Genomic DNA, 18,851 nt, shown 5'->3' with positions numbered 1-18,851 from the left:
AGAAGAGACTTTTCCCTCGGACCTTAAACTGCTCCGTGAGAAAAGGGGGGAGATGTTAATGCTGCAAGTAGCGGAGATGGAGGAAGAGGAAGAGCAAATAGCATCAGGTTCCAGGCCATACAGAAAAAGTCTTCTCTACAAGACAAGAATGTGGGCCAAAAATGAAATTGACACCACCCTAGAAAATTATGTGGCTTACAAAAAGGAGCAAGAGGCAATAATGCAATTACAGTATGATTTTGATTTAGCGTATTCGGGGGAGCGTCACTATTCTTTTGATGAGGCTATTGATGACATGGCTTTTGCAGCAGGCGACATACCTCAAGAAATTCCTAGACGTATCCGTGATCAAAGTTCTTTCTCCTATGACAGCCGCATGGACAATTTTCAGGGATTTCAGGAAAAGTGCCGACGGCCTAAAGCTGGGGCATGGGTACCAGAAGCCATGCTTTCACCTGTTGAAGAACCAAGTGATGAATATGTAGACCCGATGGATGAGCTGCAGTGCTTAGTTGAAACGGTTTCAGAATACCTTGCTGAAAAAGAGGAGGAAATAAGCAAATATGGGTCTCTTCCTAAATCAAGCAAATCAAGGCTATCATCTCAAGGAAGCAACAAAACAGATTCTGCTGGAGATGACCATTTTAATTCAAGGGATCCAAAAGAAGAAAGTCAATCACACCCTCCTGCTGGAATTTCGGGAGTAAAAAATGCCATGAGCTCCTTATTCAGTAATTTTACTGACAGAGTTGGAGGAAGCCCCAAACAGTCCGTCACAGATACAAAATCCTCATCTGCACAACCACCGCAGTCTGGAATAACAAAACTTTTGGCCTTTATTCCTAAATCAAATAGCTCTGCTCCTGTAGCTGTTGTGTCTCCTGTGGAAACCTGCCCTGAAAATGTGATCCCGTTGCCTTCACAACCATCCTGCAAGGCCAACATAATAAGACAAAATGAAACAAAAGTTTGTGCAATAAATTCTTCTACTACAAAAGTACAGACAATGGACATTGGAACCAAACCTCAGGCTCAAGCAAACTCTGTTTTGGGGAAATTAAATCCTTTGAAGCTGTTTTCTTCTGGAAATATGACGAACGCAGATGAATGCTATGAAGAAAAAAATCCAAGTTATTCAAAATTAGATCACAGTGCTTTTCATCAAGGTAAACCAGAAGCTAGTGTGTCTAGGATTCAATCTACAAAGCCTACTGGTGCAACGGAATCTGAAAGAACTCATTTATTTACTCCTTTAAAGAAGTCGTTTGGATCTCTGATCGCACCTCCTTCACAGATGCCATCTATGGGAGCACCACCTGTGGCAGTATATCCAGTATTTAGATCGACTGAAGATCCAAGGCTTCAGAAACAGTTAAATGATCCGCTATCACATACTAAGTCTAAACCGCCTTCACAATCCTCTGAAAATGTCTCAACTCAACAACAGCCAAGAGCAGAAGGAGGAATGTTTTCTGGATTTTTGAAGTTTGCATCCATGGAAGACGTTCATTACCCTGGAAACCCAAAAAATCCACAGCAATCACAACCTGGGTCAACAACCTCCAGTGCCTATAAAGAAAATGCTTCCACACCACAGAAAGCCACAGAAAAGGGATGGTTCTCCAGTATATTCAGCACTACTTCTGTTCCCTCTGGCTCAGATCAAAACGTTATCAGTAATCCTCAATCTCAGAATACCAAAGAGATGTCCAGGTCATATTCACAACATGCATCAAATCAAAAACCAACTGCAGCCCCTAATCTAGTGCAACAACAAGCTCCAAATCAAACAGAATCCCAAGGGTTTTTGTCAGGTCTTTTTAAAGGGAGCTCCACTGACAATTCTGCTGTGGGCAAAACCGAGTCCAACCAATTAGGGATGCTATCTGGATTTCTTAAATTTGGTTCAAGTGTTGAGCTGTCTGACAATATGCCACAGCAGAGTCAACCTATTAATCAACCAGCCAAAAAAAATACATCCCTAGAAACTCCCTTTGGCGTTTCGCCCCAACCAAAATTGACAGCTTCACAGAGAGGAAGCCTTCTCTCTAATATACTGAAGACATCAACAGAAAATCTAGCACAAACTTCTGAGGATCTATATCAGGGGGAAATTCCTGGCAAGTACCCTAACCAGCACATGATTTCTAATGAAACTGAGGAAAGTCAACCTCGGCAAAGCAAGGGATTATTTGGATTGCTTTCATTTTCTCCAGCAGAGAGTAGTTTAGGCAGCCAAGTTCAGCACGGTCAGCAGCAAAGCAGTGTCCAGCAACACCAACCAGTTTTGACTTGTGATGACGTACAAGGACCAGACATAAAAAATCAAACAAGACAGCAGTTTGACCAACAGACAACAAACAAAGTAGGATTTTCTCGACAAGAAACTGTTCCTGTCAAGCAACCACCATCCAAGCAAGGCGGTCTTCTTTCTGGTCTTTTTAAGTTTGCTTCATCAGACAGTATAAACACACCACAGCCCTCATCAACCGTTGTCCCAAGCATATCAAGCCATGAACAAGCTTTAGAAAGAATTGAGCTCGCTCAACAAAATCAACCACAAATGAATGCAAAAGAAAATACTCAAGCAAGTAGTTCTGCTAAACCAATTGCTCCTCAACAATCCGAAATAATCTATGAGACACAGCAACAGATTAAAGTGCAAAATACACAGTTTGATCCAAAAGAGAAAGAGACATCAAATCAATCTGGGCTGCTCTCTGGTTTGTTTAAAACGTTGACAAAATCTGAAAACCAAGGCACATCCTGCCAGACATCAACAGAACAATTGTCTCTAAGGGTCTCAAATAAGACAACATTACAGACACACCCACATTTGAATAATATACAAAAGTGTTCACAAAACCACACAGAGAAAGAGAAGAGGACACAGCCGCCTGCACCCCAAGGTTTTTTATCTGGATTCGCAAATAAAAATGTCCCTATGCAACCTGTTGCCTACAGACAGTCGGAAACACAATGCCAAAGTACTGAGGAATTTAACTCGCCTAGGTTGACAAAATGTGCTCTAACTAATAATGTCAGGCAAATCGATGGACAAAGTTATTTAAATCCAAGACCAAGCAGGCATGATTTCAAAAGTACAGCTGTTTCAATTGATTCTGAGAGTCTAGACTTAAGAACATCGTCTACGTTTGCCAGATCTTTTCACAATAATGAAAATTACTCATCATTTAGTGCTGGTAATTTGCCTCAGTTATATTGCTCTAGCTCTTTTCTACCAATGCGCCCAATGGCTTACAGTACAGGAAATATTGATTCTGGCTTTCAAAGTCATACAAATTTCTCTGAAACGATAAATTACCCATATGTTTGTGGGAGCATGCCATCGTTGAATGGATCCTCAAGCCAAAACCCTTATATTTGTCAGGTTTCTCCTTATCAATCAAGTCCCTCCTATGATGAAAACCAGTGGATCCGTGGAAGTACCATATGGCAGCAGTTTCAGAATGAATCCCTGAATTCTCAATTTCAAGGACAGGATTTGGAGTATGTGCAAAGTTATGAAAGAGAAGCGTTTTCTCCTGGCTACAGTTCTCCAATTATAAACCATCCACTTACTTCCTCTATGACGTGGCAAGGTGCTATTTGTCAGAATGAGCAAGTTAAGCCATATATATCTGATGGAAATGTGAATGGTGATTCTTACCCCAGAAAAACATTTTGGAATAGCCATGAAGACGTAGGAAACTTACAATTTTCCTCCAGTGAACAAGGAATTTTGAACTTGACAACTAAACCAAGCGTGGCAACACAGGGAAAATGGAATTCGTGTAAGGACAGCAGCACTTATAGCTTGAATGGAATTACATATCATGAAGGCTATTACGAGGAGACTGCACCAAGCTTGTCTTATTCAGCAAACTGGCAGCATGGAATAGATAATGGCCTGATTCATCAAAGGCAGCGTAATTTCAATAACTTAAACCGTTACAATTTTCCCTCAAGTGGCAATTATGACATGGAAGACTCTATGTACCTCGAAGACACAGAATGGTATCAGCAGTGGCTTGCATTGTTGGAGCAAGGAATGTGGTGGCCAGCAGAAGATGGTGACTGTGGTTACTTTGTTTACACTGATCATGAGTACATTTATGCTTTGCTCACAGACTCAGCAGGTGAATATGTCTATGTATGTGCCCCTGAGGATAATTCCGTAGGAAATCCAGAGACATTTGATGGATTTCCCAATGCTCTGCTATTCAGCGAAATGGTTGTGGTGTGTGGCTTTAAAATTCCACTGTTTAATGAGGATGAGCTTTTATGGCTGCCTGGTCAAGAACTCAATGACTCCCAACTCCTCAATGCCCCATTAAATTTGTCTGCTGCCTACAGAAAAGGAAATCAAATCATGAACCTAAACCTTGAGCAGTTTACCCAAATGTTTGAAAATTCTTTCGTATCACCAGGGCAACGAGGTGTAGATTTCACATCTTACACATTAAATAAAGTTCGTATGGATCCAAGACAAGCCAGCTATGTCCCCGAAGATCCATGCAAGTATGTAATTGACCTTTCTTCTCGTAATAAAGACCATCTCGGTCCTCAGTGGAACAGCCAAGAAAATAGGACATTACTTGCTCAAAAGGTTGCGGTTTCCTTGAATTCTACTGATACTGAGAGGTCAAATCAGAAGGTACTTTACAACTGTTACCAGCCTAGACAGCAACGTCGTTCATCCACTGGAGTTACTGTGAAACATGTGGATGATGTATCAGAGGAGGACTGGAGAAAGAGAGTGACTCCAGGAGAAGAACAACCTAATCGTCAGGTCAAAACGATTTCTTCCCTGATTTCATCTTTTGTTGGAAGAAGTACAACAGTGGAATCCATCAAAACTAAAGTATCAGGCTGTACTCAAAGAGAACCCAATAATGCTGTTGATACTAAGTCTAGAAACGTGTTTTCATCGAGTTTACAAAGTGTAAAGTCAAAGATTATTAAAGACGAAAATACCTCTGTAAATTCAACAGAAAATGGTATAAATCAACACCAAAGACCAACCGCCATGCAGGGAAGAAGTTTGCCTACATTACCAACTGCAGCTCAAGTGACTCATCCCTCAACACAATCGTATACCATTTCACAGAAACCTCCATTGTCACGACAGACCACAACAGAGCATAATGTCACAGTACCATTGGGATCAAAAACATCTCTAATTAGAGATGGTCCCCCTCAAAAATTTGCAGCTGGTAAGTCAGTGGATATAACAGTCAAGAAAACATCTGAGCAGTCACAGCCTGGGTTAATTAACGTTCTGGAATCTACAGTTGGAATTAAAGAACCAACGCCAGAGTCACAGACATGTTCGCAGACAATTCTCAATCAGCAAAACACAAATGGAAATAGTGTTTCCATACCAGAAAGTGCTTCCAAAGATAAAGAGGCTACAGGAGTATCAAATATATTCGGATCATTTAGCAGTTTATTTAATATAGAGCCATCTACGCCACACAAACAGGACACACTCGGGTCCTCAGCAGTTAGACCTAAGGGTATACAGAGACAACAAACCATGAACCAGAGTGGTACACTTGAGCCAGAACAGGGCCATCCCACCCCAAAATCTGAAGTATTATCTTCCCCTTTTTCCCAGGCTACTGAAAAGTCAAAAACGACATCACATGCCGAACAGTTAAAACAAGAAAATAAAAATAAAACCTCTAGTGGCCTGTTTGGATTTTCACTTGGAGACATTCTGACAGGATCAACAGCAGCTTCCCCGTCTGGACCTACAGTTCAAACAACCACTTCAGCTACAGCTCCACAAGAAGAGTCACTCGGTAAAAGTATATTATCAGTTTTAAGTGGGACAAGTCTTTCACAATCTGCACCAAATACTGGGCACCCTCAAGGGAATCCCCCGAATGCTATGCCACATCAGGATTTGCCAGGTAAAAATGTATTATCAATGTTTGGAGGATCACATTCTACAGCCCCCACTCCTGAAACCAAAGCGAAAGTTGAGGTACCACAACAAAAAGACCAGCAAAAAGGGTTTTTCTCAATGTTTGGTAGTACAACCTCTCAACAGTCTCAGTCCCAATCAGGATCTCTTCTTGGAGGAATACTTTCAGGATCATCCAGTTCAACCGAAAGTCCAGTAAAGGGTCTGTTATCAATGTTTAGTGATCCTATTTCCCCACAAACTCAGCCACCAACAACTTCTTCTTCTCCACAACAAAAGGTAGTACAGCCGCAAGCTCAGCAACAAGGAGGGGCTCAGGCACAATCAAAACACCACTCTCAATCACAAGCGCAGCAACCCACCTCTGTCCTGGGAGGGATTTTTGGTGGGTTTTCTACCCCTGATGAAAGTCCAAGAAAATCATTGTTTTCAATGTTTAGCAGCCCCGGTGTTGCTCAAACACCAGGATCTAGGGGGAATACAGCTGCCTCACCTAAAGCACCAATTAAGACTATGCCATCCAATGTACCAGATGTTGGAGCCCCTTCAAACTCAACTTTAAAATTGCCACCCGCCATTAATGTTGCGATGAAGGAGCCACCAAAGTCTTCCCAAAATCAATCAGTTTCTAGCAGCTTGGTACCAGACTGTATACATGAACACAGCAGCAGCAATACTAATTTAGGAGAAATCCAGGCGAGCAAAATTACTAATACGACTCTGGATATTGCCACTGATGTGGGTTCTGTAGGTAAATGCACTGATGTTTCCTCAATAGAACCAAATTCTGAATGTACATCTGTGCCTATGAATACAAACACTATTAGTGCACCTGTAGATCCTGCTATCCTTAAAGAACCATCAGCCACCGATCTACCGTCTATAGTCAGTGAACCCGGCCAGGCAGCTTCAAAAACAGAATTTATTTCCGACAGTCCAGCAAAAGGTTTGCTTTCATTATTTTCTGGGGCCAGTACTGAGCCAAGTGTAAGCCAGAAAGGACCAGCACCAGCAGAAAGTACATGTGGATCATCTGGGTTCAAGGACACGCAAGCTAATAGTATATTCTCTGTATTTGGAACCTCTTCCCCTCAGCCCAGTTCTCAATCTGGAAGTTCTTTATTAGGGGCCATGTTTGGAGGTTCTTCACCACAATCAGCTACCGCTCAGCCTGGAGGGTCATTACTAGGTAGTTTATTTGGATCTCCAAGTCCCCAGTCTACTCCCCAAACTCGCGGAGGCTCTGTTTCTCCAACAGCAACTCAAGCAAGGGCACCCTTACTTGGAGGGTTATTTGGTGGATCTGCTCAAGCAGGAGGATCTCATACAGGAGGGTCTATTTTGGGTGGCATTTTTGGTGCACCTGCTGCTTCCTCAGCACCACAGGCAAGTGGCACATTGGGTGGACTATTTGGTGGGGCTGCAACACAAACTTCTGGAGCTCAAAAAAACAACTTTACATTGGGGGGTATTTTAGGAAAATCAGCTCCCTCACAGACAGATAGCAGTTTGCCCAAAACCTCAGTCCCTGCTGATTTGTCTGGTACAAGTTTGCTTTCAACATTCAAAGAATCGGTTTCACCTGCAATATCCACTCAAACAGCTTCATCAAATTTGAACGAAGCAAAGAAAATCCCTTCTCTTCCTGAAACTACTTCAAGTGTAACTACCACGCATGAACCACCTAATGACAGTATCACAGTTGAAGATTCTATTGGTCAAGAATCTTCTGCAACTGCACCTCCAAGTAAAGAACCGCTAGAAATATTACATCAACCTGATAGTGGAACACAAGGTCCTGAAGAAAGCTTACTTAAAACACATGGTGACAAAGATGATCATAGTGATAGGACTGACAAACTAGTTCGAGCAGATAATGATGCTGAATCTGAAACATGTAATTTAGCTGGGCCAAATCTTGTAGAAGATATGTCTGGTCAGGATAAAACACCGCCAAAAAGTGAAGAGGAAACTCTACCCACACCTGTGGTTGAGGCACAGCGTAAGGCACAAGAAGCAGACGGATATTTTGCTAATGCATCAACAGATACAGTTACCGGCTTTATGTCGTCCCTTTTTAAGCCAACACCATCTGTGAATGAAGGTCGTCAACCTCAACAGCAAAGTTCACTTTTCGGAATGGGAGGATCGGAGCCCCAAGCTGCGACGAGCCAACCAGGCCCCTCAATACTCGGCAGTATTTTTGGAGGTTCTATCACACAGACAACACCTCCCAATTTAGGTGGGCTATTAGGAAATTTAAACAAGAGTTCTAATCCCCAGTCTGATGTTCATGGTACTGCATCTGATGCTGGAGGGTCAATTTTAGGTGGCATGTTTGGAGGCCGAACCACCGTGAAACCAGACGTTCCCAAGACTGGTGGGCCATTACTGGGTGGGCTGTTTGGGGGATCTGCCACAGCAGCACAGCCTGGCAGTTCTCTACTTGGAGGATTTTTTGGAGGAGTAACAGCTCAAACTTCAGTTTCACAGACTGGAACATCTGTACTCGGTGGTATTGGGGGGGCTATATATAGGGGGATGGGGCAGCCACCTAAGCCATGTGAACAAATGCCATGTGAGCCAAAGCCAGAAACTAGTACTACACATCCTCAGGTGACGCATGAAAGTGCGATGCCATCTGTTGCCCAGAAAGATTCAAGTGAACTGTTGGTGTCCAGTCATGCAGATCACACTCAGAGCGTGACAAGTGATAATGCAGTATCATCCGAGGCTGCTTGTGCAGACACTGCTACAAGTAAATCTGACCTCATGGATGAAATAGATGGCACCAAAAAAGAAATGGCTACTGTTGAGGAAGAAGTGATTCTTGAAAAACCCATTGTCATTGAAGAAGGGCCTAGAAGTGATGACAAATCGTTTCAACTGAATGTCCAATCTGATTCAAATACAGCCCATCCAGTTGATCCGTTACCAAAAGAGCCATCTCAAGCTAATACTTTGTTTGGTTTCATATCAACACAAAGTGATACTGGAAAAGCCCTTGGATCTTTATTTTCACCAGCAATGCCGCCTGGTGTTTCATCAGTTCCACAAACGGAAACAGCCGGTTCTCTTTTTTCAGGATTAAAAACACTGTCTGGAGGACTGTTTAAAGAGGAAAAAACAAAGGCTTCATTATTTGGGACAAAGATAGGATTTCCTTGGCAAACAGAGCCAGCAAAGCAAGATGTTGCCCAGGTCAAAACCTCTCAACCAAAAAACAAGCCAACAAGTGTTGACACACATGAAGTACAAAAGCTTTCCACATCTGATGCTCCTAAAGCTGAATTGGTAGGTTCCCCAAATGTTGTAGCCAATCTCCAGATAAGCATTTCCACCCCTGAAGTAGATACCTCAACATCCTTGACCATAAAAGATTCCGAAACACTTGTAGAAACAAACCCTTCTGCAGGTACTACCAATGGAGTGCCGCTGGACAACCAGTCCAAGAGGAATCTGTTGAATACAAAAAGGCTAGTAAAAGCATTATAAATGGCATCTTTTACCATTTATGATGCAGTTACATTTAAAAAAACATTACTTTTAGTTGTAACCTTCTCCAAATTTCCTAAACCCTCTCCGAATTTAAATTAAACTAACTCTAGTTTAATTTAAATTCAATTGTAGCACCCATTCATACCTTTTCAAAACAGGATTCTATGTACACAAACACGTTACTTTATTTAGTATTCATAATCACTATGCACATGCTCAGTACCTTTTATTTTGTTATTACACCACAATACATGCAGATGTTATGTGTCTGAGTTAATTTATAATCACAACATCGAATTAGCAATCCAGTGTTTCCAGTTAAACTAACATGCTGTTTTTGGACTGTGGGGAAAATACTCGAGTACCCAGAGTAAACTCACGCAAGGACAGGAAGGACATGCAAACTTCACACAGAGATGTCCAAACCGTGATTACAACTTAAAATGTCCTTGTTGTGAGGCAGAAGTTCTGCCCAAAGTAAACATGTTGTTAATTAAAAGCATATAATGCTTAAAAAATGCTAATCAGATTGACCTAGAGCAGTGGTTCTTAACCTTGTTGGAGGTACCGAATCCCACCAGTTGCATATGCGCATTCACCGAACCCTTCTTTAGTGAAAAATAAAATGTTTTTTTTTTTTTTCAAATTCAAGACAAAGTTATGTTTTTGGTAAAACTTTAGTATGGGAAACATATTCTAAGTAACAAAGACTTAATTTAGAGTTATTTGGACACTAGGGGAACATATTCTAATTAATAAAGACTTAATTTAGAGTTATTTGGTTAGGGTTAGGGTCAGAGTTAGAGGGTTAGGGTTATAATAAGGCCATGCCGAATAATGCATTAATAAGTACTTAATAATGACTAGTTAAGCCAATATGTTACTAATTTGCATGTTAATAAGCAATTAATTAATGGTGAATATGTTATGTTTTTTTACTGGTGCACAAAATGAACCGTGCATGAACATCACCTTGTTCAAACAACAAAACCAACACAGTGCATACACTCACAACAAATTACACACCTGCAGCTGTTGCCGTATCCGTAATACGCCGATAGGGAGAAGTTTGTATTTACACGATGAGTCGGGTGTGTCTTGACCTACGCCGAACCCCTGAGGCCGACTCACCGAACCCCTAGGGTTCGATCGAACCCAGGTTAAGAACCACTGACCTAGAGTGTCAATCGAGCTCTAAATTGGTAATCAGTGAACACGTCAACATTTCAAATACAGGTAGAGCGTCTATAGTTCACCTGAATGAATGCATTTTTCTTGACATAATACGTGTTTGAGCATGGGATTCTGGTTTTGAGAATGAAATTCATGTTACGTGTTCAACAAATTAATTAATAGCACCTTTGCATATTTCATTGTCTTCATTTGAATGTTACTAAAATTGATAATTATGACAGATTTACTATGAAATATTTTCAGAAATACCCTTGTTCATAGCCATTTAATATTGTCTAATTGATTGACGGTAGTGTCTAAAAACATGTATTGTATTGTTAAGAATGTTGAAACATGTCATAACTGTAACAATGAATTATTATTTGGGCCACCTCATGAAGTATAAATGACAGTAACAGAAGTTGGGGGTGGAGTCAAACAAGAACAATGAAATATGCACAGGTAACTGTGCTAAAAAATATACCTTTATTGTAAGAAGTTACAGTCTAAGAAGATTATTCATATAATAATTACTGCACTTAAAAAAGATTAATTTGCAGTAAATTATGCACATGCTAACAGATTTGAATTTGTCGCATTTCAATATGTTTTCTCCATGCCACAATCTACATTCAAGGTTTGGTATTTTTTAGGTCATTATGTGATGTGTTTTCATAAAGCAAACTAGACCTTTGTAGAATAGGATCTCAAATTATAGATCAGTGGGGCTTGGTACAACTTTTATTTACTCATTTTTTATTGGGTGATTGTTTTAGCCTTTTAAATTGAAAAAAAGGAAATGTGTATTATGTTCAACTGACTGTGTTTAGCATAACAATCTCCACTTATCTAACCAAGCTAGTAAATATATTCAAAAAACCCATAATTAATTTGTTATTGATGTACATGATCTCAAAACAAAAGTACAAAAATCTGACATTGAATATTTCTTTTCTTTACCAATGTAGTCCAGCAGAAAGTAGTCACTTTGGGTCATCAGGAAACCTAAGTCAGACCAGCTCCCAGCTGAGTGAGGCTGGTCTGGAGAGCACTGGTGGGTCAGAACTGGAGGAGTCTGTCCACTCCTACCACAGCACAAGCTTTTATCCCTCCAAAAATGGACATCTTACAACAAATAGACGATCTGTTGCTGAAGGGAAGGAAACACCAAGACTATCCTTCGAAGAAAGACAAGCCTTAAAAAAGGACACTCCGACAGAGAAAGGGTTTTCTAATCTTCAAAGGTACAGTTGTGTTTATCGTTGAGCTCAACTTGTTTTATTGAATACCTTCCATTGTAAGCTCTCTGATTTGTGTTCATAAATGCAGGTTACACGAGGACGGGCCTCCTTTACCCTTTTCTCCATCCAGAGTCCGTTGGCTGAAGGCCATCAATAAAGTCAGGGTTCAGCTACGGGAGGTATGAAGTGATTTTTCTTTTGTTCCTAACCTCATTCTCCTTTCCTTTCACATATAGTTACAGTATTACAGATTACATACAGTCCATGCATACACACACAGAGACGGCACATTTGGAGTCCTATCACACTGGTTGAGTTTACCCAATCTGATGTTTATTTAACTGACTGATAGATTTGATCTTGGAGTGTGGTCTCTGAACGCCATGTCTGAGTGAAGGCGCTATGATTGTAGGCCATGTCCTTGGGGCATGCCACTCTTGTACTAGCACACAAATGCACTTAAATGATAGATTGTGGACAGCTCAGCTCAGACTGACCTAACCTAGCTGGTATGTATTGCTTTGATTAAGGAAAATATTCATTCAAGGAGTCTTAACAGGAAACTTTCTCTTGCCGTTCTACATAGTCCTTAAACTCTGATTTTTTCAGAGTCTAATCGTACTGAGCTAAAGTTTTTTACTCTGAGTTTACAGCTGAATTAAGATTTGCACAACTTTAGTCAGAATGACCATCACTTAATGTCACTTTTTTTCCTTCTGCTGCATTGTTTTGTATGTTTAGCATGTAATTGATGTTGATACAGTATCTCACATTTGAGCAACCATTTTATTACGTTTTCTCAAGGGATAATACTATAAGCAGGAATATAAATCAACTATTTATAAATACACATTAGTAGGCTAAATGAACCTCTTTAACATATAAGCAGGAAACTTGTATATACTTCAGAGTCAGTGGCGGGCCGTGCGTTTCCCACCTAGGCCTTCAGTGATGTCCGACTTCAATGATTACCTCTCAAAATACCATCATTTATATCACCTCATGACCATTGCTGGAGAAATACTCTACAAAAACCCATTTATGCCCTACTGCGCATTGAATCACCTCAACAGTGTACAAAACGGGTTATTTTCTGGCGCATTTAAAAATCAATAAACCCGCATCAGCAATTAAAACATATCTTATGTGGTACTGTCAAAATTAAAATTGCAAAATACATATTAAAGATATAAAATATCTGAACTCACAATTTGTAGGACCCATTCGAGCTTCTGGGGTTGGCCGACATCGTCTCCCAAGATGTAGTTTATCTTTAAATATCCTTCTTGAAAATGGCCTTACAAATATATGTGTTGTCTTGTCTAATCATAAAATATGCAGACGAGGCGAGTTGGCGGAGTTCTTAAAGTTTACTCCACAGCGTGCTCATCAAAAACATCCAGCTGCCGGCAGGGGTACATTCAACAACCTAAACGGGGCTACTGCGCATGCCATTCACTACTGTGGCATGCTGGGTAAGGGAGTTCTTATGTTGCCTAGCTCATAACATCACAATATATATCTGCCTTAGCCCAGTCTAGAAGGCCTTACTGACAACAACTCGTGATCTGATTGGCTATCGGAATTGTCTGTCAAATATTTGTGTCCGTTCAATGACCGCATTGTTGATTCCGAAGGCCTCGGCAGATTTCGTAGAGCATGGCAACATAAGCTAGCTGAATTCTGATTGGATAAAAACTCTATAACCTAAAATCAACAGCACCGGAAGGAGCATAATATGACATGAAGAGAATATGAATACTTTTAGATATTTAGGGAAAGTAAATACAAAAATACTTTTATCTTTAATTATGACCATGATTTCTGGTCAGGCCAGCAGAGAAGGCCTTGCTGGCCCTGACGGCACACCACTGTTTAGAGTAGTATGTGTTCATTGAGGGAAACATGAATCCCACTATATATTAGAACAGTGGTTCTTAACCTGGGTTCGATCGAACCCTAGGGGTTCGGTGAGTCGGCCTCAGGGGTTCAGTGGAGCCTCCGCCACGGAGGTAAAGAGACATCCGACTTATCGTGTAAATAAAAACTTCTCCCTATCAGCGTATTATGGATACCCCCAAACAATGTTCCCTCTAATTTTCCATCTGATTTGCAGGTTTTTTGATTGATTGATTAAAACTTTTACTAGCAGATTGCAAAGGAAGAAAATACACAGTACAGTACATATTCCGTACAATTGACCACTAAACGGTAACACCCGAATAAGTTTTTGAACTTGTTTAAGTCGGGGTCCACGTTAATCAATTCATGGTAATGTGTGTAGGGTGTGTAATTTGTTATGAGTTCATGCACTGTGTTGATTTTGTTCTTTGAACAAGGTGATTTTCATGCACGGTTCATTTTGTGCACCAGTAAAAAAAACATACAACTTTTTCTTGAATTTCAAAAAAATATATATATAAATATATATAGAAGGGTTCGGTGAATGCGCATATAAAACTGGTGGGGTTCGGTGCCTCCAACAAGGTTAAGAACCACTGTATTAGAACATTCTTAAGCACACCATGAACCACTCCCTTCGGCAATTGGGCCGCACAACAGTATTCGAACATAATTGACCACAAAACACAACTCAAAGATGACAAGTGCCTTACTCATGACGGTGAAGAGGATGGAATGGCCAACTACGTCTCCAGCTGAATTGAAAGAGCACAAGGTGTCCCAACAATAACCACTCCATGATGATATTACGTTGCGGAGTGGAAGAGGATTCCAGTAAAAACCAATGCAGCACTGGTGAATTGCATGCCCAAAAGGATTGGCTAATTTATTTTATATCCAAACTTCTTTTCTACATTATTGAGACTTCACCAAGAATTAATAATAACTTGAAACATTGAGAACCATTGCACTTATAATAACGTTTCTCAAATGTTATGGGTGTACTCACTTGCATGCGACATTGTAGATTGATTATTAGAAACAATGCTACCTACACTACAGATGTGGCATGCCCACATCCAGAAAAACAAAAGACAAGGCTGAGAATCGGCACTCTCACAGCCTCAGATCAGCTATGTGCTAATATGCTGCCAGAGGGAGTGAGAAAGCAGAGAGCATGCAAAAGGGCAGGAGGGAAGTAGGGATAGCGACATCGTTGCGTGTAAACTGCAATGTGATTGTGGTATACCACTCTCGGGTGTGAGACTCCGACTGAGAAAGTCCTATTCTTCTCTACAAGTTTAAAGAAGAGGTTTTAACTCAGGGAAAACAAGTAAGTCAAGAGACACCTGTGGACAACTTATTGACATGGATTTAACCGATCGTCAGTGATATCTACACTTTTCACTTTGTTTTGCGTTAAGGTAAGATGCTTGTGTCTGTTCTTTTATGTAAATAGTTACATTTAGAAATACTGCACTGTACATATAGAACATGCTGTGTTTGCAATATGTACTGTAATTCATTATTGCGTTATTACTTACGATACAAAATGTAACTTCTGGTGAAAAAAATGTGACACTTAGTTTAAGCAGCTCAGACAATTGATCAACAGAAAACAATCTAAATTCCACATTTTCTCTACTGAATTAAGTAATGCCTTCCAGTGCGTTCTGACTTTTACTAATCATTAATGTTCCTGTGGTATCTACACTGGGTTGGATCATAGCAATCAGGCCGGGCAGCTGGTACAGTTAAAAAAGAGTGACAAGGCACCAAGAACAGAGATTTGACCTGTCTGTGATCTAATTGCTGTGTTCTAAAAGCTTTGTAATTACAGCGATCTAACCAGCTGCGATCAAGTTGCAAACATTATGCAGAGTTGCTGTACACTGAAGGCAAGACTGTCTGTTGTACACAATCAAGAAGTCTTGTTTTGTTTTCCTCAGATTTTGTTTTGTTTGTTATGTAATATGCAACATATTTAATGTTGGTATTTCATATTTTTGCAAATGACCAAACACAAATTGTGGAACCAAACGACAAGACATTTAAGTCAATGCTTGATTAGTGAGACAGACAAGTATAAATAACTGCTTTGGATAATATTGTAACGTATTTATAAAATGTATATGCTTTGCAACTTTTGTCAACTGGGGTCGATCCGTGTCTGTGTAGAAAAAACATAGCTCATTTTTCTTGGTAGTTTCATGATTGTGGACTGGTTGAGTACAGAATGAAAACATAGTATGTTTTACCTACAGTACAGAATATCAAATATAAACTTGTGCTTTGTAGCTTTCACTATTTTGTCAATGAAGTAACGTGTATTTGATTCTCTTTTGTTTGCCGTTGTTGCCAGGTACAGTAATTGGTTTAAGATGATTGCTTGCACCTACTTGAGGATGTTATAGCAACATTCCCCCAAGTGGAGAAAGCTAATCAAGAGTGTTGCTTCATTGGGATGTTCCCCAAAAGACACCTCGGTAAACAAGATGAGCCCCACAACAAAGAACTACCTCCACTTCTGTTCATGAGTCCCAAAGAGGGGCTGAACCTGGACGATGCAGAAGGAAACAGCAGGATTGAGTCCCATCCTGACAGTGAAACTGTCTGTATGGAGGCTACCCGTACACAATCACAGAAAAACAGCTGCTCTGATTGTGAGTCTGGGATTGAAGCTGTGGAGGATACTATACCTCAGCTAATTAAAATGATCTATAATGAAGACCATAAAGAGGATGAAGATCAGTGCTCTAATAAAATAGTTGATCATATACTGAAAGAGCTGAAAGGCATAAACAAGATCCAAGAGGAAATATCAGACCTGAGGCAGTATCTAACGTCAGTACGAGGCTCGGTGGATGAAGTGTCTTGTTGTGTTGATGCAGTGCTAAGTGAAATTGGAGACCTATACTCTGGAGCTTCAGCTCCACCTAATCCTACTCCAGTTTCTCATACAGAGGGTACCACGCGAGGAAGCTTGGGAAGGCAGAATGCTATAACATCGCCCCTGAAGAGGGACACTGCTACACTGTCCGATTGGAAAGAATGTGCAAATATTTCCGGAGGTTTACTGTCTTACAGAACACCCAAACAACTGACTGTTGGTCAATCAGACTATCAAACAAATCCAGAGAATGCATTGCATAGCTCCAATAGGCAAATGGGTCGTTCAGCAAAACAAAAACACTTTGATCCTGGACTTCATCAAAGTCAGGACAACCAAAGTATCAGCTCTTTGTCCACAACAGTTATCTCTGGTGACACAGAAAATGACAAATGGCCTTCTGTATATCAGGAGTTTATAATATGTGGAGCAAGAGGTCATAATGAGGAGGACATTTCCTCATGTGCAAACAGTGGAGAAGAACTGCATGTGTGGGACTGTTGTGCCACAGAGGAAACACAAAGTAGCACACCAGGTCATTCTTCACATACTAGTTCTGAACACCTCTCATTACTTTTTGGAATCCATTACAGCTCTTCATCATGTTCTTCTGCTTTGGTGGACTGCAGGGACAAGGGATTACAAAATGTAGACGGTTTCTGTTCTCTTAATTACCCCTACCCACAAAGACCAGATTACCACACTGTGAATGCCTCTGCAAATGCAGAGTACCAGGGTTCCTCCATGAGTGGTAGTTTCTCCACTGTACTGTTGACAGACTGTGATGATGGCTACTTAGAGACTCAGTCACTGTGGGAGGACTGTCCATCATCTGGTGACACTCTTGAACTGGGATATGCTGAGAGTTTGGAAAGGGATTGGACAGATCACAGTATCTCAAGAGATGAAGCAGGAGAATCTCAACTTTCTTCAGAAATTGATTCTGAGAGTACAGACAAGTCCCCCGGTGCCGGTTTTGATGTTACAACTTTTAGCAAGGCTGTACTCAGTTTCAGATCTGCTTTAAAGGGGGCTTTGAAAAAGTTTGAAGGGTTCAACCCTGAAAATCTGGAAGAAGAGAACCCTGAAAATCTGGAAGAAGATAGTATCTCAGAAGTACCTTTAGTCGTAATTGGACACACAGATAAAAGCACACTAAGCACTACTGGTTATACAGAGGGAGAAGTTAGTCTGACTGTTAATCACACTCACTTTGTCCCAACAAAGGAGGCCAGTGAGACCTTGACCTTTGTGGATTATGGAGAGATAAATAAGAACCTGCCATGTTCGGCCCAAGCATTTTCTCAGGGGCCTGATCCCTCCCCATCTACTCCAAGTGAGTGTCACAATGTAGATATTGTACAAAGCAAAGAAGAATGTGAAACAAATTCAGAAATGTCGAGCCATGAAGTTAAATCACATCATCGCCCATCCACGCAAGGTGAGAGTCCTTTGGATCCATTAGCCAGTATAGATGAAGTGTGTTTGAATTATTCGAGTGAAAACAACATCGTTGAGGAGACCGGAAAGCTCATTGATGCAAATCACAAAGCACGTATAGCTAATTTCCAGCGCATTCTAAAGGAAAAAAGGCAAACTCATAATAGACTGTCCCAGTCTGCTCAAGGATCCCTGGGGTCGCATGGCTCTCAAGGGTCTCAAGGATCTCGATCTCAGGAAAAACCTATTCAAGGTAATTGAACAAACCCAGAAATTACAATAAAAGTTGTATCCATTCTACATTTTACAAAAATACTTCCTCTTCTGTATACGAGTAGTAAATCTGAAGGTGTTTTCTTTACTTTTTTACAGAAACAGTCCAAGAAGAACTTCAGGTTGCTTCTTTCTATTAGATTATATTAAAGCTGTATCTCATTCCTGTGTGTTGTCTGTTTTTATTTTGTATTTGTACTTCAGTTTTTGTTATTTGAAACATATTTTGCAAAAACATTTAATTTGAAACTCATTTTGGTGACTGAAAAACCATTGTTTACCTTATTTTGTTTTCAATTGTGCGAGGAGACGTATGTCATCATTTGTTTTTCCCTGTGTGAAAAAAGTAAATATTTAGTTTTGTAGCTTTGCGCTGTTTTTCTGTTGTTGCGTTTCAAGAACAACAACCCAATTGTCTGCACCTCTGCTCAAAAGGTATTAACAAACATATCCTCCTGCTGAATTCTGGCTCTCGGGAGGATATTTGTTTGGTTTTTGTTGT

The 18,851-nt window shown here is 40.5% G+C and overlaps 1 protein-coding gene across 20 annotated transcripts in view; it reads left to right on the top strand.

The window, feature by feature from the left end:
- The window catches only part of LOC133638745 (protein unc-13 homolog B-like), a 143,353-nt gene that overhangs the window by 71,235 nt on the left and 53,267 nt on the right, over positions 1 to 18,851 (top strand). For 16 of the 20 annotated variants that reach the window (XM_062031654.1, XM_062031649.1, XM_062031665.1 and 13 more), the window contains 3 exons: positions 1 to 9,408; positions 11,572 to 11,847; positions 11,933 to 12,023. The exon at positions 1 to 9,408 is cut by the window's left edge and continues 309 nt beyond it. In XM_062031654.1, coding sequence (XP_061887638.1) covers positions 1 to 9,408; positions 11,572 to 11,847; positions 11,933 to 12,023 — 9,775 coding nt within the window. Of the gene's footprint in view, positions 9,409 to 10,354; positions 11,241 to 11,571; positions 11,848 to 11,932; positions 12,024 to 18,851 lie in introns of those variants that run through there. The other 4 variants (XM_062031666.1, XM_062031667.1, XM_062031669.1 and 1 more) reach the window with 2 other exon arrangements.

This window comes from Entelurus aequoreus, linkage group LG21 (genome assembly GCF_033978785.1).
Source record: "Entelurus aequoreus isolate RoL-2023_Sb linkage group LG21, RoL_Eaeq_v1.1, whole genome shotgun sequence".
NCBI classification, from domain to species: domain Eukaryota; kingdom Metazoa; phylum Chordata; class Actinopteri; order Syngnathiformes; family Syngnathidae; genus Entelurus; species Entelurus aequoreus.
This window is presented reverse-complemented; position numbering and strand designations above follow the sequence as displayed.